A 27,698-nucleotide genomic window follows, 5' to 3' on the forward strand; every position below is an offset into this window, starting at 1 on the left:
AACGATCTGCTATATTATCTCAGATATCATCCTGATTCATTATTACAATAATTCCGCTGTGATAAAGCACACAGACTTAAGCTCATAACAATGTACACATGTGGCTGGTACAAATTTTAATGCATGTCTACAGTTTTAAGAGAACGCTTAGAATTAAACATTATTTCAGATTTCATATTAAGTTTACAATATTTGACATGGATCTTTTAGAAATATTTTCCGGAGAGAAATAATTATACACCAGAGAGAAATCTTTTTTCTACTATATAAAGCAATACATTGTCAATGTCACTGGGATACTGATAACAAAGGCAGGACTCCTTTCTAGTCAGCAAAATTAAGAAGTGTTGTCCTAGAAAGCAATACATGGACATATCTGCTCTTACTTTAGATCTATTACACTGCAGTTTAAAAGCAAATCCTGTTGTACTAACTTTGAATAAAGAACTGGCCTTCTCATTCAAGTTAAAAGAGAATGATGGAGAACAAAATGGAGTTTTCATATCCAGGAATTGGAGATGTTCATCCTGTACTACAAAGCTTGCGGAAATGATCGTACACGAATAATCTGGGCTTTAAATGAAGGCTATTTCTAAAGTTAACTTCTCTGAGAACCGGCCCGATCTCCTTTTTCAAAATAAAACAGGGATTCAGGCCCTTTCGAGAAGGCAAAGCGGGGATATCAGACTCCAGGCCCGAGATGCTGGAACCTTTCCTTCCTTCCTACCAATATCACAGGCCCCGCTGTGTGAATCGAGGGCAGGGTGAGGACTCGGGGCTCCAGGAAGGAAAGGGAGGGGGGGAGAATAATGGGCGCCAAGGACGCCAATGGTTTGGGCTTCAAGGGGGAGACTTTTCCCCAGCCTTTCTGACCTGTCCCTGGGGTCGATCCACGAAGTCTGCCGGGTGTTGTGGTCGATGTAAAAGACGCGTCCGTCATAGTCCCTCGCCTCCTCCCAACCAGCGGGCAAAGGCAACTCCGAGCTCTCCCGGCCCCGCGGCCCACTGCCGCCGCCGCCGCCTCCGATCGCCGCAGCGGGCACGACAGGAGGCGGCCCCGTCCCTGGTCCTCCGGGCGCCGTCGTCGGTGCCGCCTGTTGCTGCTGCTGTTGCTGCCGCCGCCGTCTCCGTCCTCCGCTGAGCCACGGCATGGCTCCACCGCCGCTCCCGGGCCGCAGCCTCGGCGGTAAGTTCTCTCCCTCCAGCAGCCGCTCTTCGGCCGCGGGGCTCCGAGTGCTCCGCGCCGCCGCCTCCAGACCTGACTAGCGCGCGGCCCAGCCGCGTGAGGCCACAACCAAGCAGGTCCGGCTGCAGCAGCGCCGCCGCCGCTCCGGATTCACCATTCTCTCGCCCTCCCGCCTCCGCCTCCGGCCGGACCCCGGGACCAGCCCAGCCGCTGCCGCCGCCGCCTCAGCTGTTCCTTCAAAGCAGCTCTGGCCCCGTCCGAGGAAGCAGCAGCCACCGCAAGCTTCCCGCCCTTCCTTCCTTCCTGCCTCCGCGACCGGCCTCCCCTAGCGGCTCAATTTCGCAGTTTCGTCGGCTCCCATCCCGCCGGCGCCCGCCCCGCCATCTTCCTTCGCTCCCTCCCTTTTGCCCGAGAACCACACCACCTCCCCCCCTCTCCCCCCGCCTGTCCGCCTCCACTCCGCCCTTCTGCTGCTGAGGCTGCGGCTGTAGCGTCGGGAGGCCCGCTTGGAAGCCGTCTGGGTTTCCCGGACAAGCCGGCGGGCTGGGGAGGCTCCCTCGGAAGAAAAAAGTTAAGGGAGGGGAATGAAAACTTTACTCGAGTCTCTCCTAACTTCGGCCTTGGGACCGCAGCGATTACTGACGGACGGGACTTTTTTTAAAAATGAGAGGCTCCGGGTTTCCTTTCAGGACAAAGGAAAAACGGAGCGGTTGTTAAATAACTCGCTTTCCTGGCTGTGTGTGCAAGCGGGGATACATTTTTGAACCCAACAAAATATTGTCACCCTCTTAGTCGAAGGGTCTACCCTATATAAGTCACGTGGAAAGAGTGCAGCTAACGAGTCCGACTGGTTTAAGGTGTGGTGCGCTTCAGATATACTGAAGGTAAAATATGCCGAAGATCTGAACGTGGAACTGTGGAACATGCAAAAGTCACTTCAGTTAGGATAAACTCAAGTTAGGATATCCTTTACTGCGGAGGCATTTTACATTACATTACATTTTCAGCATATTTAGCCGTCAGTCAGTTCAGTGGAATTTATGGTATTTTAAGTCGGCGCCTAACAATGAAATTGCTACAGGAGCTGCTCTCACTTTTATTTCTTGGAAGCTCATTGGTTGTTCCTTTTTGGGAAGGCAACTTGGTTAAATGCATAGTGGATTTAATCCCCTTCTCTTGTCTTAATAACTGGTTTTAAAGTGGAACTAGTTCTTTAACAATCCTGGCCTTTGCTAAAGAAATTAGGCTGAATTTGTTTTTCTGAGGGTGAAAAAGTAATAAAAGTTTCCTCCTGTGTAACAGTATTTCTAAAGTATTGTATTTTCACACAGCCAGAAATTATTATTTAACTATTAATTATTTAAGTATAAAGTTATAAGTTGAATACATATAAACAATTGCATACAGTAATTGCTCCTAATTCAGTAGTACACAAATAATTGCTTGACAGGTAAAGTATTGGGATACTCCAACCTTTTTTAAAAAATACAATTCCAAACGTGTGTGTGTTTTTGTCTGTCTGTCTGTCTGTCTAATACAGTATAGATTTCCTAACACTGATCTCTATCTCTCTTCCTTTTCCTGGGACATTTTAAGGCAAAATGCATTTTCCCAGTCTTTTTCCCATATAAGTAATAATGCAGGGAACCCCAAACAGTGTTAGAGCCAAGGAAATTGTAGACAGGAAGTTTGGCTTATTTTTTTCCCCTTTCTCTCTAAGTATACAATACATGAATTTCACGGGAAGCTTCTATTGATAATGACAAGGTTTTTTTATTTAATTGTATTAAATACATTATACCGGTATGTATGTGTATTTTATTTAATTACATTACATGTATCTTTATACGGGCATCCTTGTTTAGCAACTGTTCACTATTTCAGTGGTGATGAAAAAACAATTTTATGACCAATCCTCACATTTACAACCCTTGTCGTAAAAACCCTTCTGTAAAGCAAAGGAAAGTTAAAGTAAGATTCGTAAGTACAGTTGAAATGTCATATAGCCACACTTTAATGACTGAATTAAATAAATAAATAGTTGCTAAATGAGGACTGCCTATATGCTGTTTGGATGAATATTAAATAATGATTTTTCCACATATGTTGTAAAAGAAAGCTTATCTGGGATGTTCTTACTTTTTCACATGACTGTAAAATCTGTTCCATTTTTATGTTAAGTTTTACATAATTCAAAATTTTAAAACTATATATAATTATATTTATGACTCATTTCTACATACTGCAGGATAATTTGAGCAGAATGCATGTGTTATGAATTACCTCTTTACATGTTGTAATTTCAGGAACACAGATCAATAATTCTGGATAAAGAATGCCATTGAAACCATGCAGAAGAAGGTAGATGTTCACTGAAGAAATTAGAAGACATTTCATTCTAGTTCTCTAATGACTCTCTGATCTGTAATGTCATTATATAGTGCTTCCATATCATTGTCATTAATGAAAATGTTGAAGGGGTTGAATCTTACAAAATCACATTTAATACATCACCACTTTCATGAAAACTCTTGACAAACATTGTGATTTGAAGCCAACTCTGTATCTATTTGTCATGTTATCCAGTACATGCTTAACTAGTTTACAAATCAAAATGTCACGTGTTACTGTATTTTTAAATATTTTTTTGCAAATGAAATATTGTATGTATACAGCATTCCCTAATCTAAATTTCTTAATTTTGTTAAATAAATTTATTTTTACCTGTTCATTTGACCAAATCCATTGACTTTGGTAATTTGGTAATTATGACATTGTTTTCAAGGTGTGATTGGTTTAGTGTATTGTGTTTAGAATACCATGATTTGAACAATTTGTCCAATTTGTCCAAAAAGTCATGTGTGTGTGTGTAAGATCATTATTGTCCGTATTATACCTTGTAGGCCCATAAATGATGACCAGGCTTCATTTCAAAGAAGTTCTTCTAACAACGTTGTTGTTAGTTGTGAAGTCGTGTCCGACCCATCATGACCCAATGGACAACATTCCTCCAGGCCTCCCTGCCCTTTACCATCTTCAAAGATATGTTATTTATCTTATAGAGGCAAATTGTCAAATGATGGGGAAAGATTAACTCATATAATCAGAAGTACATAGATCATAAACATTTTTGCATTAATATATGTGAAATAACCATTTACTTAATACAAACAGGATTTTATTAAGTTACAATACATATTTCCAACTATAGAAATATATATGTGTGTGAAAAAACCTAAAATTATTTCCAATTATGTTAAAATCCTTTGATTTTGTTAAAAACTATGTTTTGAGACCAAAGTCAAGGGCAGGACTTGAATTTCAAAGAAGAAATGGCTTGATACCTGGATATCTAAAGAAGTGCCTTTTCCCATATCATTCATCTCACTGATAAAAGGAACAGTTTAAATAAATGAAACATTGGGGTAGAGTAGATCACATTAGCAGGTGGTCCTTTAACACTTGATGTAATTTGTTTGATCCTTTTCCTTTTTACTAGGAATCTCTAATGAGTTGAGATTGTAAGAGGGATTTTACAGCTATAGCTGTAAAAATTAGCAAATATGTAAATCTAGCACTAGTTTTCATATTATATTACAAGTTCACTTAAATATGACTCATGTATAGCCATCTTTCTTTTGTTAATTACTTACTACTTTAAAACAGATTATGAGATGAGAAAGACAACATGGTACCCCCATTCCTCAGTTATTCATGTGAATGAGCTCTATACAATAAATATCAGGTTCCCCTCCCTCTGAATTTTTCATATTGATAAATGTTGTACCACTTTTTGATTAATAATTGTATTTTACATAGAGTGTATACAAAGGACTAAATGTATGCTGTTTAAAGAGAAGTAACAATGTAGCTGAAAAATCAAGACAGGTAACTGTGTCTTTTAAAGCTTTCCTGTGCTTATATGTGAAATGTAAATAGCAATAGCACTTAGACTTACATACCGCTTTACAGTGCTTTACAGAGTCAGCATATTGCTTCCAACAATTTGGATCCTCATTTTACCCACCTCGGAAGGATGGAAGGCTGAGTCATCAACATGGAAACATTGTAATTAATATATTAAAGTTGTATGCATACTTCTTCTCAAAATGAAGTTACCTTTATTTTCTACCTTTATTTAATATTGCTCCTTTTGAGGCAAAATTGCCATGTGAAATGGCAGCACCTAACTAACCTTTGAGCTCAAAAGCTAAGCAAGTTCAGAACAATCTGGTTAGCTTGGAAAAAATCCTAGAAGGCAGTATCAAATTGTTTCCATATTGTTGCCAAGAAAACTATTTGGAAACATCCATAAAATGATGCGGTGTCATTCTCAAAATGGGCTAGATTTTACTTCTAAAACCAAATTCGCATTACTGATTAACAAGACAATCTCAAAGTTTGTACTACAATTATATTATTTCTACACCTGGGTTTTTTTTTCTTCCCTCCCTAAAAAACTACCTGCATGGATTGTTGTACTAATAAGAGGATTTTCATAATATAAAGAAGATTTAACATCAGGCATTTTCTAGTCTAAAACTGGTCATAACATGCCAAATTACTACATTGCAGTATCCATTTTTCTAAAACAATATAAATTTCACATGTGGACAAACTAGTCTAGTTGGCAAATTTTGCTATAACAATTCAAGAAACTAATATTGCCTTTGTAAGTTTCTCTTGTTCTTCATATATCCCAGTTCTACAAAGAAATTCCTCCTTTTAGTTCACGGGTGTTCTGTCATTTGATGTTTCACGACATTTTTTTCCTTCGCAGAGCTTGGGTGGGCGTGGCATGTGTGTGATGCATCCAGCCTGCAGGCTGTCAGTTTGATACCCCTGTTTTAGATGAATACAGTTTAGTTTTTCTTTCATTTATAACTTATCCACCTTTGTTTACAATTGACATACTAGAATATTGATATGATGGAATTTCCTCTTTCCTTCCCTCCCCTTCAACCTTCATGAAAAAGCTTTCAAACACTTGTCTAGATCTTGAAGAATTAGTATTGTTTATAAAGTTAAAACACATGGCTCCTCCATGAAAGAGTAGGTAAACAGAATGAAATAAAAGAAAGGAAACAATAAAATATATGGAAATCTTTATGGATGGGTAGTAAGGACAATCAATGGCTTAGCAGTTTTTAGTCACACTTAATCACCAAACTAATATAGCCACTCGCATTTATGACATTAAAAAGTTATTGTATTGGGTGGATTTGTATATGGCAATAAAAAATTACACGTTAAACATGCTGCCATGGTCTAATTCCCAGGCAGTATTTGGTAATGAACCATTATTTATACATTTGAATATTTGATTTTCTAGATTATAGAAAAATCAAAGCAACCACAGTGTGACTAGCAAAATGTTCAGTTTTCTCTGATTGCCTGGATTTCATAGTTATTAAAATGTTTACAAATAGCTTCTTAATTTCATTTAAAGTTCTTATTAAATGAATCTTGCTTTCTTCCCATTTCCTTTAGCTGTAAAGTATAACACTATTGCATTAGAAAAATCCAAACTGTGTACAAACGTAATGGATTCCGACTGGTAGGTTAAGGTTCTCTACATATGGCCATTTGACAGAAACTCAAAACATGCTATTTTTTGTAGGAGTTGGATTCTTTAATTACTTGCCCTACACTACCATCTTGTGGTTATGATGGTTTATTATTTCATGCTTTCTCTTTTCCCACATAGTATATAAATTATTTTAAGTTGTGTTACATAATATTTAGAAGAAAATAAAATTGCTTATTGAATTGTTCTCTAATGGCAAAATGCAAATGTTAGTATTCATTGCTTCATTGACCTTTCTAACAGCCTACAGAATTCTATGTACATGTAAATATTTAAATCTGGGGAGAATTGGCATATATATTGATTTTTTTTCAATTACTTAAAATTATTATGCTATTTTTGTAATAAACACCAATGGCAATTGGAACAACATTTAGTTACTTTTCTGACAGTAATATCTTCCAAGGAGAAGTATCGAATTGGCATTTTAAAAGGTGCAAGTAAATATTTAATGCCAATTTAAATAAAGCAGAAGGATATGTGTTATTAATTTTATTTCTTCCAAATGATATGGGACTATATGAACTTGTTTAGGCATGCCATGACTCACTGCTCCCCAAGAAATGACAACATAATATTGAATCTTTCTAATGGCTTCTAGTTTGCTTTTGGTTGTGACTTGAAGTGCTTATTGCTACCTACAAAGCTCTATGTGGCATAGGGCTTGGTTACTTGAAGCACCATCTTTCTCTCATAGTATCTGCCTGGCTGGCTCAATCTGGCAAGATGGTTTACTCTGGCTTCCATTGATAAACAATGCCATGTAACAGAATCCCAGAAACATTGCCTTCTCTTGAAGCATGGAATAAGGTTGCCCCAAAAATTCATATGGCTTCCACCCTATTAGTATTTCTTCACCTAGCCTTTGGCAAGGATGACTGATACACCTTTTCTCCTCTTTTGTTCCATCTGTTTTTCCTTACCTTCCTTAATTTTGTGCTATTATTTTTTTTTGTAAATGTTTTCAAAGTTGTTACTATAATACATTAAAAAGAGTTGGGTGACAAAAACGATAAGTTATTGTTATGACTCATTGCACAGTTAGACAGACGATTTGGTATTTTTGTCTACCTTTTGAGTCCTTTGTAAGGACCTGAGATAGACAGGTGTGGTTGTTCAATGATATTACGGATAATGCCATAGAACCCTGATGGCGAACCTATGGCATGCATGCCACAAGTGGCATGCAGAGCCATTTGTGCTGGCATGCGAGCCACAGGCAAACTTACCGCACTGTGCATGCCTGTGCCTCACAGCTGATTTTCTTTTGTTGGTTTGAGGCCTTTTTTTGGCCTCCCAGAGGCTTGGAAAAAGCCTCTGCAAGGCTTCTCGGGCCAAATTATAGGCCTGTTTCATCACTTCCAAGTGTTCTGATAGCCACAGATCATGTGTGCCATAGAGAACCCAACCTTAACATCTTAGATTTTTAATATATTTATGATATGGCTATTGCCATTGCAAGCACCAAATCAGAGGATGGAATATAGTTTTTAACAAACTTGGAGAAAGCAATTTATTAAGAACTCTAAATGATCAGTGTTTGCTTGTTTGCTCTATTTATACTAATTAGTTTCTTTTCTTCTAAAACTATTTGGATGAGAAACAGAATTGTATTATCCAAATCCTAACATCCTTGAGGATCTTCCCTAAAAATGTCTTTGAAAATTTCAGAATGTTATATGGATGTTTCCCATGAACCTCTATATCCTTGGTCCTAGTCTACCACCATAATTTCCATCTTCAAATTGCAAGGATTTTACAGTAGCACTGTCTTATATATCTCACAAAATAGACACACTCACATATACATGCATACAAGTGTATATATATGAACATTATCATTCCTATTTTCTATTCTTCCCTATAACTAGAACTCAGATGCAGGACTCTTCTTGGTTGTACTGTATAAGCATTTAAAGAAACTTTGATTTTTTTTTAATAAAGTATTTTTTAGTTCTAAGTTACATTGGAGGTATGCACAGTTTAAGTATTTATATAAATTACCAATCCATTTTTTACTTGTTACATTTGATTCTGTATTTAAACCCAAAGCTTAACTGAATATTTTAAAGAATAAGAGAAATCAATGTATGTTTATAAACACTTTTATTAGTTGCAATATATATGAGCTATTAATTACACAACAATAGAAGTCCTTAAGATTAACAAAACTGATTGAATTATTTGATCATTATTTAACCTATTTAACGAATTTGTTGTATATATGTGTATAAACTGGTCTTTATATGAACTTAGGATTCTTGTTCAATAATAATTTGGAGGGTGATTCCCTTCTATACAGATGAAATTCTATTTGATCTAAATGTAATTGACATTTTTTTCATCAGAACCACCTGAAATATAATAGATAACCCACTCACAAATAACAGAATACCTGACATATATCCTAAGTAAACAGCACCCCCAATATTTTGCACAAAGGGCCTTGAGGGCAAATGAAAAGAAGGGGGAAAAGTTATGCTTTCATTTTTAAATACAGAACAGACAGTCCAGCTAATGGGAACAAAGACACAGAAGCTAGAAATCACAAAAAAGGTGCCTCCAATAAAAGCCAGCCATCTAGTCTGGATATGTTTTTGAAAAAAACTGTTCCATGGAATTAGGAATGCAAACAACAGTCCCCAAAATGCCAACAAGGAGCCAATGAACATTGAGATCTGACCAAGCTTCATTTCTATTGGGAAGAATTTTTCAAAAAGGTCAAAATCATGACAACAGTGCAACTTGTACTTATCAGCTTCCATTGCTTTCGGAGGAAAGCAGATCTTCCATATTCCCAAACGAGTGACACCATCTACATAATAGCTACTTTTTTGAATAGACCACAACCTCCAGTCTGAGTGGTGTACTGTAATCGGCAAGAGGATGCAGCCCACAGCTCCTGCTGAAAATCCAATCAATTGCAGAGTATACATTGCCTCCAGTGGTGCTTGTTCCTCGCTTGTCACTGAAGACATCATTTTGGAAACTTCACACAAAAGTAGAGTGCTGAAAAATATGTGATGAATTGTTGTAATTCTTCAATATTTTTACTCCCATTTATCACAATTCTAATCAGTACCACTGCAGTTATTTCTATACTATCAAAGATCTATTCACTAGCTTTAATTAGCATTAACTGGATGTTGCTCTTAATGTTTAAATGTCTACTGTATTTTTGTGTTCTAGAATAGCTTCTTTAAAAAAAAAATCTAATGTTATATTATTGTATGAATCATTGTAACTTTTCTTTTATAAATACTCAGAAACACCCAACCTATTATTGGATCACTGAAAAATAAAATTAAAAATATGAAATGTATGAAAATATTAAATAGAATCGCAATATTGATTTGTAGTTACAACAAAATTACACATTGGGTGTTACAAAGAAATTCTATTGTTAATAGCTAACTCCTATTCCCCCAGCAAAACTTGCTACGTTCTCAAGTATATCCTAGTTTTATAGCTTTATTTCTTTCAAAAGATTTTAGAATGGTGAATCTTCAGTAATATGTATGGCTACCTACCTAAACAGTCTGCTGTAATTGAGAGTATTTCCTTGGTACTGAAATAATTCCAGGTTGTAGACAAGCTCTAGTCAGTTGACCTGGTTATGTATTTCATTGTATCAGGAAAAATTGTAAAATTTTCTGGAGTGGGCTTCCTGATTTTTATCGGTCCTCTCATTCTTAAGAGCTTCCTCGTTACAACTGTAATGAGACTCAAATGCATAATTCAAATATTCATTTCAGGAGTAGAACATGCCAGGCTTCAATTGAGATAACTGGAACATAGGATGTATATCTATACTCAATCAAAGAAATGCAAGTCATATGCAAGACTGTGTAGACTGACGTAGTTTGCAAGGATTTCGAGGGCAGCTTTTCCAAATTTTACCTGATATACCAAGGTTGATCATAGTATTAGCTATAAAGTTTATTTGCTACCATTTTTTAAAAAAACAGTAGACTAGATGAAGACTGTATTTTTCATTGGGAGTCATATTCTGTAATATTTAGGTCAAAGTGAATGAATAAGACCATTAATTTCTGGGGAGTCACAAATTATTTTTATAGACATGAAATGGCTTTGTAAGAAATTGTCATTATGGCTAGAAACAGACAAATTTATAGACAAAGTTTGTCTTATTGTATTAATACTGTGTTTCCCCAAAAATAAGACTGTTTCTTATATAAATTTTTGCTCCAAGAGATGCATTAGGGATTATTTTCTGGTTAGGTCTTATTTTTGGGAAAATACAGTACTAAATGCATCCGTCTGGCTGATGATCTTAATTGGGGCTTGTTTGGGGGGGGCTAAGGCTTATGTTACAAGCATCCCCAAAAAATCATTCTTATTTTCCAGTTGGGTCTTATTTTCAGGGAAACATGGATAATACAATATTTGATCCCAAGTAATTCTATGAATTTCAAGCATATCCAGAGTTCTATTGGCAACAAGTTCATTTTGGTTCAGAGATGGGGAACTGAGAAAAACAAATTATTCTGTGAACTCTTTTAAGATTTGAAGCAGCAAACCATCAAAGATTTTCTTTTTATTACAGACTTCTGTAGGCTATGTCATTATGTTATATAATTTGCAGCACTGAGATGGCAAGTAATTTTTACAAGATCATTTTTACAAAATACATTTATGTTTACTACTATTCTTCTTGTCATCACATGGTCTTATTGGTTCCTGTTCTTAGATGTACCAGAGAGACAAAACATAGACATATGTCTGGCGTTACTTACCTTTGTCAGATGAAATCCACGATACTTTACCTAAAATCATAATATTTTTTTCAGTGTTTTGATCAGAAATTATATGTATGTTTTTTTCTGAATGACTATTAACTGTAGGTACATTATAAACTGTAGGTACATTATAATGAAACTGCATTATACAAGGCAGATTGTGTTGTTTATTTAATTGAATAGTCATAAGACCGTATCAATAACATAAGGTAAATATATAACAAGACAGAATACAGATAAGTTAGATATATAAGAATACAGTAATGAAAACATATGTGGAAAACCAGGGAGTCAGAAATCGGATAATAGATCACCCTTGCAGGATACACCAATTTGTTCAATATATTGTGTTCTTAGGACTGCTGTCTTGATTATAAACTTAGCAGTCCTATGAACGATGTGTACATTAGAGGCCCGGAGAAAATATAACAGTCTGTGATTTGATTCCCAGTGGGCTGTTCTTTCCAATAGAAATGATAAATATTTAAGCCTAATAGGGGCATATATTGGCAGTTGAACAAGATGTGGGAAATATCTTCAATGGCAGATGAACCACATAGGCAGGTTCTCTCATGGTATGGTACATGGTGGAAGCGCCCATGTCTAGACATGGAATCCAGTAACTCAAATCTGGCTTTGGTATAGGCTCTTCTCTGTAATTGTGGCATACCCATTGAAAGGTATTTTTCAGGTTGGAAGATGTTTTTATTCTTAGCCAACCATCTTATAGATCTGTTTTTTGCTAATAATTCCATGTCAGTCTGGGCACTAATATCCAAGACTCTCTGTTTAAAAATTTCCCTTGCCTGGGAAGCCCTTGACAATAAATATTGGGTAGAAAACCCATGTCTTAAGATGGCTCTGTGGAGTTGACTGGCCCAGGAGTTAAATTGGAACTTATTTAACTGTTCAATTAGGCATAGTTTGGGAAGTCTATCCGAATCCATTGATTGTATCTTTAGCCAGTATGTAAATGTTTTAATTATTAAGTGGCTATGTAAGGAGTGGATACCCAATTTCCCTCTGACTGCTGAAGCAGAAGTGTTCTTATCAGTCCCCAATAAGTGTCTTAAAAAGCAGGTCTGTGTTTGTTCAAGTGGGGAGGCTTTATTTAAACCACACAGTTCTGCACCATATGTCAGCATTGGAACTATTTTTGCCCTAAATACTTTCAACATAGGGGTCAAGGTGCCTGGGTAATTATGGTTAAATAATTTATATAATCTTTTGGTGCTTATCTCAGCTCTTAATGCACTACTTTTAAAGTGATTAAACCAAGATCCTATACAAGGCAGATATGCTTTCTAGAGTATTTTGCAAATATAGGTAGTTCTCAACTTACAACAGTTCATTTAGTTACCATTCAATGTTACAGTAGCACTGAAAAATATTACTTATGACAGTTTTTTATAATTATGATCTTTTCAGCATCCTCATGATCACATGATCAAAATTCAGATGCTTGACAACTAGTTTATATTTATGATAGTTGCAATGTCCTGCGGACATATAGAACCCTTTTGCAATCTTCTGACAAGCAAAGTCAATGTGGAAGCCACATAACAACTGGGTTACTAACTTACCATTTTCAGTGATTCATTTAACAATTGTGGCAAGAAGAGTTGCAAAATGGGGCAAAACTCAATAAATATCTCACTTAAGAGAAAATTTGGGCTCAATTGTGGTCAGAAGCCGAAGGCTACCTGTAGTTATGGCAGATAATAATCACATGTTGCCAACTTTTAGAAATAGGAATATCTGTATTGTATTGGGTTTTTTTATCTATGCACTCTCTCTCTCTCTCTCTCTCTCTGTATACATATACATATGTGTATAAGTGTTGAGAGAGAGACAGGGTGTCTGTGAGTATGTAGAGAAAGAGAGGGAGTATCAGGTAACATTTTACTATAAAGAAATAAAAAAATATCTTTCATAAGAGTAAAACTTTTAACCTGAGCTCCCTAAAACATGGCACATGTAAAATAGAACATAATAATGAGATTTACAAAAACAGAGCTGTGTTAAAATGATGATACAATTTATTTCTGGTGGCAAATATCCCTTTGTCTATGCCTGTGGAGGGAAAGAGGTTATCACTGGAATTGTTTTTAGAAATTCAGGATAGCTTCCAAGATTCTGCTTCTAGTTTTTAAAAACATTTCTGCTCATTGTGCAGAAAGTGATACTTTCTTCTTTATCATAAAAGTAATTTCTTGTTGTTTTTAAATAGAGTAGGGAGAAAATATGTGTATGGGGGGATGTTTTCTAGATAGGGCAGACAGTAGAAAGCTAACTTGCAATGGTATTACAGTTAATATCATATAAGTAAATTACTAATCTAGTCTAGAACTGGTTAACATTACTAAAAAATGCTATATGAATGCTCATTTGACAAATGCTTATTAACAACATGTCAGCAATGTAAATGTCATAGAGCTGGAATGACCACTGGGTGGCCTTCATGAGTAAGATATGCTTACCAATACCTGATGAATTACTCAAAGACAGCAGAAAAACAGGAAATATAAGACTCCACGGCAGATGCCCAGTGGAAAAAACAGGAAGAATTTAGAGAAGCAGCAACTTCAGTTTAATTAAATGGTAACTCTGGGATTTAGGTACCAGCATTCTACCAGAAAAAATGATGGCACTTTTTTTTTTACTTAAAGCAAAGAATGTAATTCTTTTTGTTATCTTGTACTGACACATTTATTCTAATACATCCACTAAGCCAGTCAGATCATCTTATTATGTATTGTGACAACACATAATCACACCAATTGGGTTAACCCTAATCATTTGGGAAAATGAAGTTTTCACAGCTAATTCCTCCATGAAATCTTACACTTAATGTAATTTCTGTCAATTAATTATAAGAATGTAAAGGTCATCAGAGACCTAATAAGGAAAGTAAAAGCAGTGGATGTATTCACATCTACTGCAGGGGTGGGATTCAATTTTTTTAACCAGTTCTGTGGGCGGGGCTTTGTGGGCATGGCTTGGTGGTAATGTGACTGGCTGGGTGTGGCCAACTCAATATCACTCACATTGAGGCACGCATCTTCTCGCCTGGCCTCTTGTGACTGTGGGGATGCTGCAACAGTCTTAAGTGTGAAAAAGGGTCATAAGTCACTTTTTTCAGTGCCATTGTAACATTGAATGGTCACTCCACACAAGCAAAATACCAGCAAAGGAGGGCAAAAAAACTCCAGAGAAGTTCCAGAGACATGAAGTCTAGTCCTGCCAAGAATGTAATAAAGGTTAACAGAGAGGCAGTTTCTGTAAGCAACACCCAAATGTTTCCTTCCTGCCTTCCTTACAGGATTAGGCCAGTAATTTCTTCTAACAACTGGTTCTCCGAACTGCTTAGAATGTTAACGACTGGTTCTAGCAAATAGGTGCGAACCTGTAGAATCCCACCCCTGATCTCCTGGTTTCAGATTGGATAGATCTGGAAGTTGGGACATAGATATTTTCAGATTCCCATAGTAACCCAGATTTCACTAAGGTGTACCAGTGGATTAGAACAACCCACAGAAGTACATGGCTACCATCAGACTACATCACTGACCTTTTGAGGCAATTTGAATCACATCATTGCAGAGATGTCAGAAGTAAATTTATGATATCCCCAAAGACTAGTAAGGATACCAATTGTATCCTCACATTTTAACTTTCATTCCTATGTACCTATCTTTTTAACCAATAGCTTAGACAATCCCATACCTTCTAAATTCTGAGATTTGTATTTCAGTTGCTGTGGTCTGCTTCAACTCTTTTCAAAGCAAGTAAGCTTAATTCATAAGACTGCGGCTAAAACATATAAATAATGGTTGCTGGGTATGTCTAGTTTGATGAAAAGAAGGACTAGGGATGACATGATAGCAGTGTTCCAATATCTCAGGGGCTGCCACAAAGAAGAGGGACTCCAGCTATTCTCCAAAGTACCTGAATGCAGGACAAGAAGCAATGGGTGGAAACTAATCAAGGAGAGAAGCAACCTAGAACTAAGGAGAATTTCCCTGACAGTTAGAACAATTAAATCAGTGGAACAACTACTCTCGGAAGTTGTGGGAGCACCATCACTTGAGATTTTCAAGAAGAGATTGGACTGCCATTTGTCAGAAATGGTGTAGGGTCTCTTGCTTGGGCGGGGGGGTTGGACTAGATGAACTACAAGGTCCTTTCCAACTCTGATTATCTGTTAAACTTGCTTCCAGAAGTTGTAAATGAGTTGTTAAAAATATGGAAAAATACATGAGATAAAAAATATTACAACCTGGTCAAGCTTTCAATAAAATAATTATTTTGAAGATAGTGTTCTCAGTAGAGCAATTGTTCTCCCAGTTCTCACCAAAACTAGCCTTGCTGAGACTTGCCTTGACTAGATTAAAGGAGCTGAAGCATGACTACAAGTGATTCTTTTTACTGGTAGGGTTTTTTTTTTTGCAGTTTTGTTTCTTAAGAATGTTGATCCAAACATTCTTGTTGCCTTGGGAATCTCCAAAGTTTCAGTTGAAATGTTGAGACTACATTTAAAATAAAATATTTAAAATATAGATTAACTCTTTTGTTCTTTTACTGTTAGCAATGTAGCATTAGTTGCATTAACTACTGGCTTCACACCATAAGATTTTTTAAGATGCAGTGAGCTTTTTACAAGCTCTTCATTCTTACAGATCTTTAGAAAAGACCTCATTTTGGTTTTTATTTTTATATTGTATACTGTATTGTTTTAAAAAATATTCTAAAGCATTACTCATAACAAACATTTTAAAACTAAAGGGAGACAGTATTTTTATTGCTTATAATATGAAGAATTTGAACGTAAGAATGAATATGTGAAATGGAAAAGGATATCTTATGGAAACAAAGATTTCTATCAAAAGGTCAGAAAAGACATTTGGCTTGAGTCTCACTTCAAATACAATTCCCAATGCACTTTGCTAGCTGTTGTACTCAGAATTATTTAAATCATATTCTTTTTTGTGTCTGTGTGCCTTGTTTTATTTCTCACCCCTTTTTAAGCTTTTTATTACTAGAAATTCAAGTGTATCATAGATCTCTTTCCATTTCTGTGACAGCCTAGACAGGTCAAATAAGCAAACACTTATTAAAAACATTTTTATTAGATTATAGAATAAAATACAAAAATATGAACACAAATAATAGGATATAGCCCTGGTGCTTATTTTGGGGTCCAAAAGAAAATAAGACCGGGTCTTTTTTTGGGGGGGGCGACATAGTATGTATGCTTGTGGGGGGAAATGGGCCTTCCAGAAGTCCGGAAACGGGCCTATTCCTGGCTTCCATTGGGCCTCTAGAGCCTGGAGGGAGGCTGTTTTTGCCCTCCCAGAGGCCCAGGGAAGCCTCCAGACCCTTGGGAAGGCAAAAAATGGCCTTCCTGGAAGTTCCAGTAGGCCATGCCCATCATGGCCATACCCACCCAGCAACTGGGCAGCAAACCAGTTGCTGGGATTTTTGAATTCCACCCCTGTACATATTGGCAGATTTTTGTGATGGAAAAATAATGAAATCAGACTGCAAACTCCCCCCGCCCCCCGCCCCCCTCATCTCTCCTTTCTGCTCCCGAGTCTCTTATTGCAAACTCTTGCCCTCATTTCCTTCTGCTGTATCCTGCTTCCCCCACTTGCATACCTAAAGAAGGTTCTCAGCTGTATGCTAAAGGTTTTCAGTAGACTTTCCCCATTTAATCCTATCTTGCTTCTTCAAAAAACTTGCCTGTGAATCAGATCTTATCTGATTTCAGATTTCATATCTCTCAATCGCAAAGTGTAGAAGAAATCTCTACTTTGCTATTTTTTCTTTCTTGAAAAGCTAAAGCCAATGATCATTTCAATAAGCATGTTTTTTTCTTTAGCATTATGTTCCTTCAGAACTTCAGCAAAATAAGATTTATCCAAGTGTGTCTGAAAGTATTAATAAAGCATTAAAAACTTATCAAATAAATTATTAGACATAGTTCATATGTCTGGTCTACTTAAATCCTGTAATTTAAGTACCAAAAAATCATACAGAATAATAAAAGTTGGAGTAAGACATTATGGATAGTAAGAGACTTCTGGCAGATGTTGAAAACCTCATATCAAATGAAACAACTTCTATATTAAGAGTCATTGGTGAAAACGTTTAAAATGATAACATGCTGATTACATTGTAACAAAATGACCTTTAAATGATATTTCCTGAAGCTATAGTGTCACTGCTCTGTTTTAGACATGCCATTTACTTTCAAAATCAAAAACTTAACACTTTTTAATTAATTAATTTGTAGTCTATCTGTGCTGGCCTATTTAGGGACACAATATGTCAAATGAAGAAAATAACCAAATGTTTATTTTGACAAGGCAGTTTGTCAGTGATTTATTCTTGAGAGAGAAATAGAAAAGGTAAATGCTACATTTCTTAGGGTTGGATTTATATCCCTTCTTTTTTATGGGTGTTGAAAGGGATTTCTTCTTGTGCAATGCTGAGCTTCAGGGTTTAGAGATTGTGGTCTAGACAAGAGAATTCCTGAAATTTTGCTGGCAAATATTGCCGGCATTTATAGCAGTCTACCTTGTCTGAAGATGCCAGCCACAGTTGCTGGCAAAATGTCAGGAAATGTTGTCTAGACCATAGTTGCTAAACCCTGGCTCCAATACAACCCAACAGATACTGACCATGAAAACCTACACCAGGATCTTCGTTTTATTTCCACGAATCATGTAGGATAGGCTGTGGTATGATTGAACAACTAGTCCAAAGTCTGTCAGTCAGATTCCATGATTGAATCTTCATCTCCCCAGTAGTCCAGCATACAATCACTTCTGCTACAATGACACACTGCTGTTTATGTAAACCAGCATCCCTCTCTGAACTTTAACTGCCAGAGAAAGCTAAGCAAAACCACATAGTGGCTATATACCAAAAATCTTGAAAATTGGGAACTTGTTTACAGTTAATTACCAATACATGTGTTTGTGCTATTTGTTTTTATTGATTTTTTAATCATAAAAGCTTTCCAAATTAATAGCTCCTCTTAGTCAACAGAATACTCAAAGTTGTTACTACTAATACATTAAAGAGTTGGGTGACAAAAACGATAAGTTATTATTATGACTCATTGCAGTTAGACAGACAATTTGGTATTTTTGTCTACCTTTTGAGTCCTTTGTAAGGACCTGAGATAGACAGATCTGGTTGTTCAATGATATTACGGATAATGCCATAGAACCCTATCCTAGACATATGATGAAATAATGTCTGCACATTCCTGGATTAAGCCAGTATACTTTGATAAATATTACTTACTAATATATAAAACTACACACACAATAACTTGTAAGTGAAAGGGAAAAAATAAAATAAATATGATCTTAATGATTCAGTGGATACAAAAAAATTCACGGTTGGGTCATTCTTCCAAAAAGGAAAAGAAGAGTAGAGAAGGGATAAGAGGCAGAACTTTGTACAGGAATGCTTTAACTTGCTATGTCTTCTAAAAAATCTATTTGTCATGTCAAATTAGAAAACTGAATATTGCTATCATATTGCACGTACAAATGAGAACTTTCCAACTGTTTTTGTATTTTTCTTATTTTAATGTGGAAGCTGTCTTTGGTTAAAAAAAATGGAAATTGAAGTAATCTTGATTTATAATTTGATGCTAATTAATCAACATTCAAGTAGAATTAACATTCTTCATAATGGAAAAAGATTGTTACATAATGATATTAATAGAATAGAATAGTTTATTGGCCAAGTGTGATTGGAATTTGTCTTGGTGTAAATACTCTCAGTATACGTAAAGAAAAGGTACATTCATTAAGAATCAAGAATCATAACATACAACACTTAATGATAGTCATAGGGTACAATCAACAATCAAATCATACTAGGAAACAGTCAATATAAATCATACGGATACAACAAAGTTACAGTCCTACAGTCACAAGTGGGAGGGGATGAGTGATAAGGAGTGATGAGAAGATTAACAGTAATAGTAGTGTGCACTTTGTAAATAGTTGAACAGTGTTGAGGGAATTATTTGTTTAGCAGAATGATGGCTTTCGGGAAAAAAACTGTTCTTATGTCTAGTTGTTCTGGTGTGCAGTGCTCTATAGCGTCGTTTTGAGGGAAGGAGTTGAAACAGTTTATATCTGGGATGTGAGGGGTCTGTAAATGTTTTCACAGCCCTTTTTGACTCATGCAGTATACAGGTCCTCAATTGAAGGCAGGTGGGTAGTAATTGTTTTTTCTATATTTTTTAATATACATAATGGCTAAAATTAACACACCACTCAATACTCAAGCACAGTATTTATTTTATTTTATTTTATTTTCCTTGATAAAACAATATAACCTTGTCAGTAGGTAGATAATTAAACAAAAATTAAGAAATTGAAATATGTCGTTTGGATTTGTGTAGCATATGGAAAATGGACCACAGGAAAAAAAATCAAAATATATTTTTTACTGTACAAAAAGTCTAAATACTGCAATGACGTATAAAGGAAATAATCCTTCACTCATGATGCCAAAGCAAGACATTAGCACCAGATTATCTCTCAGATAGAACAAACAGTAGAGATTATTTGTAAAGTATATATACAGAAGAGGGAATCCCTTTACCGGCTCTGTCCAGAGAGCCTGCCAAACCAGCAAACAAAAAAATGGCAAGCTTAACCAAAGGTAATGATTAAATATATTATTATGCAAAGTGAAATATAATTATACATTAATTTATGTACTAAGTTCATATGAATTACATGACTTAAATGCAAATTACTGTGTACATACCAGTTATATTTTGAGTGCACATATACAAACTGAATCACCACAGAAAACTTTTATTTCCTTAAAGAGTTAAAGAAAAAAATGTTGCATTTGATTGGAACAAAAATGTTGCTTTATATTTTGTGTGTGTGTGTGTGTGTATGTGTATATATTTTGTATATATGTATGTATGTATGTATGGATGGATGGATGGATGGATTAAACCAGAAACAAAATGGAACACTTGTCTAATATGGACTGGAGAATGTATGTCACAATGATGTCAGATATAAATACAGTAGTAGAAAAAATTGTTAAAATAATGTTAACAACATAGAAGGAAATGGCATCAAATGTATGAATTAGCACTGATATTTGAGGGAAAAGACCGATCAAGAATACATGATTGCAATCCTATAAACACGTGTTGTGGTAGGAGTCCTAGGTTTGCTTTATATGCACAGGATTGACTGATATCCACTTATGAAATCATGATTATGTGGAATCAATTATGGCTAGTTCTTCTATAGCTAACCGTTTTATTGCTAGAGTAATCAGAACAGCTGAAATTGTACCTATTCTTGTGGAATGATTCACAGTTAAGTTCTTTTGTAATGGTGCAGTTAATTTAACTTCTAAATGAGGGTACTGTGCAGTACTGGCTCAAGGTTTTGGGTAAATTATTTCTCAGTAAGTCTTAAAAATACCCTATAGAAAAGACATAACAATTATCTTTATTCATTACAAACATCCATTAATGTTAAGGAACATTACTTATAAGTTGGTTAATACATCAACAGTTATTGCATCCTTATCATGTAAAAGGTTTTAAAGTGGCTTTTTAAAAATATTTTTTTAGATTACAGTGTTAATATGTCCCTACATGTGATTGGACTAGAAAATAAGATCAAACTGTTATATCATTTGCTAATAAAAACAAAGCACAGAGGTATCCAAGTAAAACAAGGAGCTTATAGCAGTCACTGGACAAACATTGATCCTTAAAGGCAAAGTCATCAGGTGAAAACATATAGATGAAGAATATGCAGAACAATCTACAAATATATGACTAATACAACTCCTGGCAAATAGTACGTAATGAAATGTCGTATTAATTTTGCACTATATTATAAACTTAGACTTATAAGAATCAATCCTTCAGTTTTTTATTCAGATAAGAAAACTGCTTTGAGTTAAAGTTGTCTTTCTTATCTCTTCCAGAGCCATCAATACTGAAGTGATAAATTAATGAACTATAGATATAATTCATTAGAACTTTAAAATTCACAAAGCCACAGAAATATACCAATTTATTGGTACATTCTGAATTATTTTAATTGGATATAATTAAAAGTTTACTTGAGCAAACGGTTTTGAAATAATTTTGAAAAGACTAAAATTACTTTTTAAAAAAAGTATCTAAATGTACAATGGTGCCAATGTATTTCACCAGCCTAATCATAGTGTTGGAAAAGTTGTTTTGTCTGCTTAATGCAAGTACTTTTTCTCCAAGTCTCTAAAATTAAAAGAGTTTTCTTATTCCCTTTTGGGAAATCAGGGAACAGTGCTCATGTGTATATTGGTCTCTTTTCTGTCTTAAAAAACTATAAAAGGTTTCAAGGTTTGCAAATAAAACTATGTAAAACAAAGTCCCAGGATTATTGAATCATTATTTGGGTCTTTCAGGCTGGAGACTTTCAGTCAGGCATTTGAGTTGCTCTTCCCCAAGTTTTATTTTGTCCTCTAGCTCTCGCTGTTCTATTATGAGGGCTGATTTCATTTTGACAAAGTGCTCATAATCGGCAAGGCTTTCATCACTCAGATAGCTGGCCAGAATATCAAAGACAATGCGTTCTCTTCGATCCAGGTTTTCTTTCAGCTCCTTTGCATCTTCATGCTGTTGTGTGAGTAATTTCTGTTTTTCTACTAGAATCCGCTAAGGGAACAGAACAGGAAAATTGTAGTGATTAATACATTTAGCTTTATATTCCATTTCCACAATGAATATCATCCTATCATTGTTTAAAAGAAAACATCTTAGGAAGGCCTACATGCTTCCCAAGCAAATAGTAAAATGAAAAAACAGCTTTCTGAATTTTATTATTTGGTAGAACATTTAAAAAATTATACTATATGATTAATTGATTGATTGATTAAGCAAGCACTCCCATATGCCTCAAAAATCTTGATGAAGATTTGATTAACTGTCTGCTATGTGAGCCTTTTTATTTTTAGTGTTTTTTTCTACAAGCTCGAATTAAATTATGTCTTCAGGGACACTGTCTTGTCATGAGTTGTTCTGCTCCATTACCATCTTAGAACAACCACCCTAAAAATGGGTACAACCTCAGAGGTTAAGTGAGTATTATTTTCTTGGTTCTTTGTGGTTTGGTCCAAAGTATGTTGGAGAAAGCACATTCCCTTAAGAGCTTTATTTGGGGATGATCCACTTAATTTGGTCACACTATAAAACTGATTGGTTCAAAATGCCCCAGCCCCTCCAACTTCACTTCTAGAATTGCAGCTAGCTAAGATGGAGGCTTAGAATCTGAAATGTCTACAACAAGCAGTCATCACCTACTAAATGAGGAGGAAAAATGCTCTCTTATAGTAGGATTGATCAACGGTTTTGCATATAAAGCAGTTTAGGTAAAAGAAAATCACTGCTGAACTAATATCTCTCTAGCATAACAGCTTTTGGGTAAAGTTGATTTCTTATTCTTGACCAAGAAGACTACTCAATAAGACAGGAGTCTAAGTATACACTTGAGCTGGATAAACAAAATAACATGGTGCAATTACAGTTCCTCCTCACATGACAATACAAGTACCTTACCCTTTCCTCGGGAGAAGCGTTTTCATCCAAGTTGTTTAATGCATTTTCTACTCTGGCAAGTCGACCAGAGAGTGATAGCAGGAGGTTAACCACTTTGTCTAGGTCTCCAATAAACATCCGAAACTTGTCAAATTCATTGGGTTTGCAGACCTCCTTTACCACCACCTCCACTTCATCTCCAAGAAGATTATTGGCTTGAATGTCTTCCAAGAGTGTCTCTCGAGCTTCTTTTAGCACTTTTAGTTTTCGACTAATGCTATCTATAAGCTCTTGCTGAAAGAGAGAGAGGAGCTCAATTTATGAGATATAACTAATTATTAGATTTAGATGGCTATTCATCTTATGACTCTAAATGGTTAGATGATGAAATCACGGTAACAGAATCTTGCCAAAATAGTCAGTCTGTCTATATATAAATATATAAATATGTTTGTTTCAAATGGAGCAGCTGTTAACATTGTCTTAATGGACTTGTTATAAAGGCATACTGTGAGCAATTTCTGATTTAGATTAAGAAAAGACAAGGAATAAATAATAACTATCAGTTAAACAAGAAAGAGGATTTTAGTGACAAAAATATATAAAAAATACAATCTGGATTTTTTCTTCTAGTGATTTGACCTGAAATCTTCAGTAAGGCTGGAAAAGTATATTGTAGGAAATATGAATATTATAGAAATAGGGTGGGATTTTGGGTTTGGTGTCATGGCGATACGGTTGAGAGAGAGCTGAGTTCTGCTTTCCGTGATTGGTTTCATCCTGCGAGAAACCCCCAATGGGATGAAGGTTATCCCACAGAGGGACGATAAATGGAGGGATCCTGTGGATCACAAGCAGATGGTGGTAACTCGTTTGATCCAGGAAAAGCCTCCAAACTGTCAGGAGAAAGGGCTGGCTGTACTTGTGTAGCAACCTGAAGCCACTGACAGCAAGAAAAAGATTATCAACATCGTGCTCTGAAGCTGGGTAAGACAACTTTTTCTCTATCTCTTTGAAATATAACTCCTGGAACGGATAAATCCCAAAAAGAAAAAGATGCGACTGGAAGAAGGGGGAAATATAACCCTCTCAAGAGGAAGTGGCAGCCAAACAAATCCCCCCCCCCATAAAAAAACCCAGAAACTAAAATAGAAAACCAGAATGAACATAAAAGAAAAAACTCTATATGGCAAACATTGAGGACTTTTTAAAAGCTTCTGAGAGCATAGATGGCTCAAAATAACTAACTAAGGAACACTAACGAACTTATTTGTGTTACAGATCCCTGAAGAATTAATTGAGGGAGAGTGACATCTTGTGGCAAAGTGGAGAAAATTGTTGAAATGTCCTACATGTAAACAGATGTGGCTTGAAGACATAAGTATCTGGTGGTGTCCTATCAACTGAGCAAGGCACAGCTGGCAAATAGAGAAAACAAAGGTGTTTCACTGTTCATTGTTTAATGGGATTTATTTGTTTGGACTAGTTAAAGCAGACAGGCTATTGTGGATTACAAACATTGATTGACTTGGATTTATTGATTGGGCAAGACAAGCTGGTTACACAGGATTTGGATTTTGGATTAAAAACATCGGCAGAACTGTAATTCTGATTGGGAGCTGGATTACTTTGGTGGATTTGAATACTGGATTATTGGAATTTGCTAGATTATAAAGTTTATAGACAAATGAAGTGTATAAATTGTATAATTAAAAGCTGAAAGTTTTAAGATATAATTTAAATTGCTTTCTGATAAGTTGAATAAGACATGGATAGAAGTGAATATTATGCTAACATCAAAACAGGATGTAGACCCGACACAGATAAAAAATATAGACCAATATCTTTATTAAATGTGGACTACAAAATCTTTGCTTTAATAATAGCAGAAAGACCGATTTTTAAAACTATTTGGACTTTCAAATAGTTAAGAAAGTTAAGTATTTGGGAATATACTTAACAGCAAGATGTGCAACGATAAAAGAAGACAATTACATAAAATTACTTCAGCAAATAAAATTAGATTTGGAAAAATGGAAAAACCTACATTTATCAATGTTAGGAAGGATTGCCATGATAAAATGAAATACCCTACCAGAACTGCTTTTCCTGTTCCAAACAGTACCGCCAATAATTAAAAAGAAATTATTTTATGATTTGAACAAATTGATTCTGAAATTTATTTGGCAAGGGAAAAAAGCGAAAATAAAATTGAAAATGCTACAAGAATCTAAAGAAAATGGAGGGTTTGGACTACAGATTGGTTTCTATATTACCAAGCATTTGTGGTAGCATGGTTAAAAGAATGGATAACGCTTAGGCACAAAGACTATTATATTTAGAAGGACATGATTTACAAATAGGACGGCATACCTTCTTATGGTATGAGAAGAATAAAATTCATACTTTCAAAATCACTATATGAGAAACTCACTAATATCTGTATGGGAAAAAATAAAACCTAAAATACGCTTGAAAATTCCAGAATGGCTTTCAACGAGGGAAGCCTTCACATACCCAAATCTGGTGAAGTTTGAAAAAATTGTGACATATAAAGATATTTTGGACATTGAAGGGAAATTAAAATCGAAGCAAGAGCTTGAAGACCAGGGCATTATACATGTAGTATCATGGTTGCGTCAATTGCCAATACAATGTAGATATGAAGAAGTATGGCTTTTATACAGGACAAAAACACCTTTTGAAAGACACTGTTGAACTCTGATGAAAAACTAATTAAGAAGGTATATAACTTCTTACTAAATGTAAAAATGGAGAAAGATACAGTGATACAATAGGAAAAATATTTTGGCTATAACAGAATTAGAGAAATGGTAAAATTTATGGAGAAAGAACTATATATTAACAATGGCAATTTTTTATAAAGAAAATTTATATAAAATGTTTTATAGATGGCATTTACCACATGCTAGGTTAGCTAATATGTTTAAAAATATGTCTAGCAAATGTTGGAAATGTAATTAAAAAACAAGCAAATTTTATCATATGTGGTGGACTTGTGTTAAAACAAAACAAATTTGGGCAAAAATACACAGATGGCTAGAAAAGATAATAGGGAAACATGTAGATTTTAAACCTGAACTGTTATTATTAGGGATGATATCAGAAAAATTTGATAAGAAAAATATGTATTTAATATTACATGTCTTAACAGCAGTGACAATTATCTTCACACAATATTGGAAAAATGAAGAAACACTGCAAGATGAAGAGATAATTAAGATATTAGATTGTGAAGAAATAGATAGACTTTCATTGAAAATTAAACAGAAAGAAGACACTGAATATTATCAAACATGGAATTTATTTTACAGTGGTTGGAAAAAAAGGGGTGGAGAATAAGAATAGAATCTGTATTACTAAGCAAATTAAATACCCAGACAACATGATGTTTATTAAGCACTAAGAAATGTCATTAATAGAAAATTAATACAATTTATTAAAAAGAAAAAAGAAATAGGGTGGGAAAAGTAAATGATGGAATATCAGAAGTCATGTTGATCTTATATTTGCATGAATGTTTCTCTAAAAAACAAAAGTGCCCTTAAATCAATGTAAGTTATAACTGGGTTGAAGGAAGAGAATTGTGATGTCCAACTGAAAAAACAACTCCTTAAAAGTAGAAGAATCAAGGATAGTTAATTTTATGTCCTATGAAAAGAGAATTTCACAATAATAAAAATCCCAATGCCTTTGGCTCTTTTTAGAAAACATCTTTTTTGTTTCCAGCTTTTTTTTTCATTGCACACAGAAATTGAAAAAAATGAAATAACCTTTAGTGTGGTTGAGGTTGAGATAGTGCAAAACCTTTTTCAGCTATGGCCTGGTTCATGACTTTATTCCTGGACATAGCTATATCGTGAACCAGTATTTTTAGTTTTAAAGAGCTAATGATATAATAATTCTAGGCTTGACAAACACAGGCGCGGCTTCCTAGGGCAGGGAATTTTTCCACATGAAAATCCCACCTGGCTACATTTTCCATTTAAATTACACAATCATATGGGTGCGACATTTAAATCTGAGTCATGAGACACCATCTAATCAAAAGCAACTCCCACACACCTGCACTTGTCTTTACAGCATCTCAGACAATTATAGAAAATGTGCAAAATTGTACTTCCTCTTTATTGAAAGATAGGAAATATTAACAGATGAAATTTGAGAAGAATCACATTTTTTTTTAATTTGGGGAAGATTTATTTTACAAAAAAATAATTTTTAAGATAACAACTCCTGTTTTTATTTAAATCTTTTCCTGATTTATGTACATGTGAAGAGAATTATGAGAAGTTATATAAGGAGCAGATATTATCTAGGTGGATATGGAATTGTCTGCAAATAAAAAACCAAGCTCAAAGAATTTTTAAAACCCAAGATTCTAACGCTTAGCTGGATATATTTTATACAGGTGTATTACACATTATAGTCCAGCAGGGATATTAATTATTACAATATATTTTGATTATTACAATATATTTTGATTATACTGTTAAGAGTATTGTGGACAACTTTATCTTGATTATATATAGAAAAAAATTCCTTTGCTCT

At 35.2% G+C, this 27,698-nt stretch overlaps 2 protein-coding genes and 1 long non-coding RNA gene across 6 annotated transcripts in view; 1 reads left to right on the forward strand and 2 right to left on the reverse strand.

The window, feature by feature from the left end:
• The window catches only part of WWC3 (WWC family member 3), an 87,987-nt gene extending 86,422 nt beyond the window's left edge, over positions 1-1,565 (reverse strand). The window contains exon 1 of one of the 2 annotated variants that reach the window (XM_026714209.2): positions 874-1,565. In XM_026714209.2, coding sequence (XP_026569994.2) covers positions 874-1,151 — 278 coding nt within the window. In that variant the 5' untranslated portion in view covers positions 1,152-1,565. The remainder of the gene's footprint in view (positions 1-873) is intronic. The other variant, XM_087938356.1, reaches the window with a different exon arrangement.
• On the forward strand, positions 992-25,898 carry LOC148125115 (uncharacterized). The gene is made up of 3 exons (XR_015744548.1): positions 992-1,186; positions 3,493-3,547; positions 24,408-25,898. It is a non-coding gene; the product is annotated as an uncharacterized LOC148125115 (long non-coding RNA).
• Positions 19,844-27,698, reverse strand: part of SHROOM2 (shroom family member 2) — a 115,110-nt gene continuing 107,255 nt past the window's right edge. For all 3 annotated transcript variants that reach the window (XM_087938353.1, XM_087938354.1, XM_087938355.1), the window contains 2 exons: positions 23,148-23,420; positions 19,844-22,247 (listed from right to left, as the gene is read on the reverse strand). In XM_087938353.1, coding sequence (XP_087794479.1) covers positions 21,981-22,247; positions 23,148-23,420 — 540 coding nt within the window. In that variant the 3' untranslated portion in view covers positions 19,844-21,980. The remainder of the gene's footprint in view (positions 22,248-23,147; positions 23,421-27,698) is intronic.

The sequence above is a fragment of the Pseudonaja textilis genome, chromosome 8, assembly GCF_049901715.1.
Source record: "Pseudonaja textilis isolate UNSWEBS1 chromosome 8, rPseTex1.2, whole genome shotgun sequence".
Lineage (NCBI taxonomy): Eukaryota > Metazoa > Chordata > Lepidosauria > Squamata > Elapidae > Pseudonaja > Pseudonaja textilis.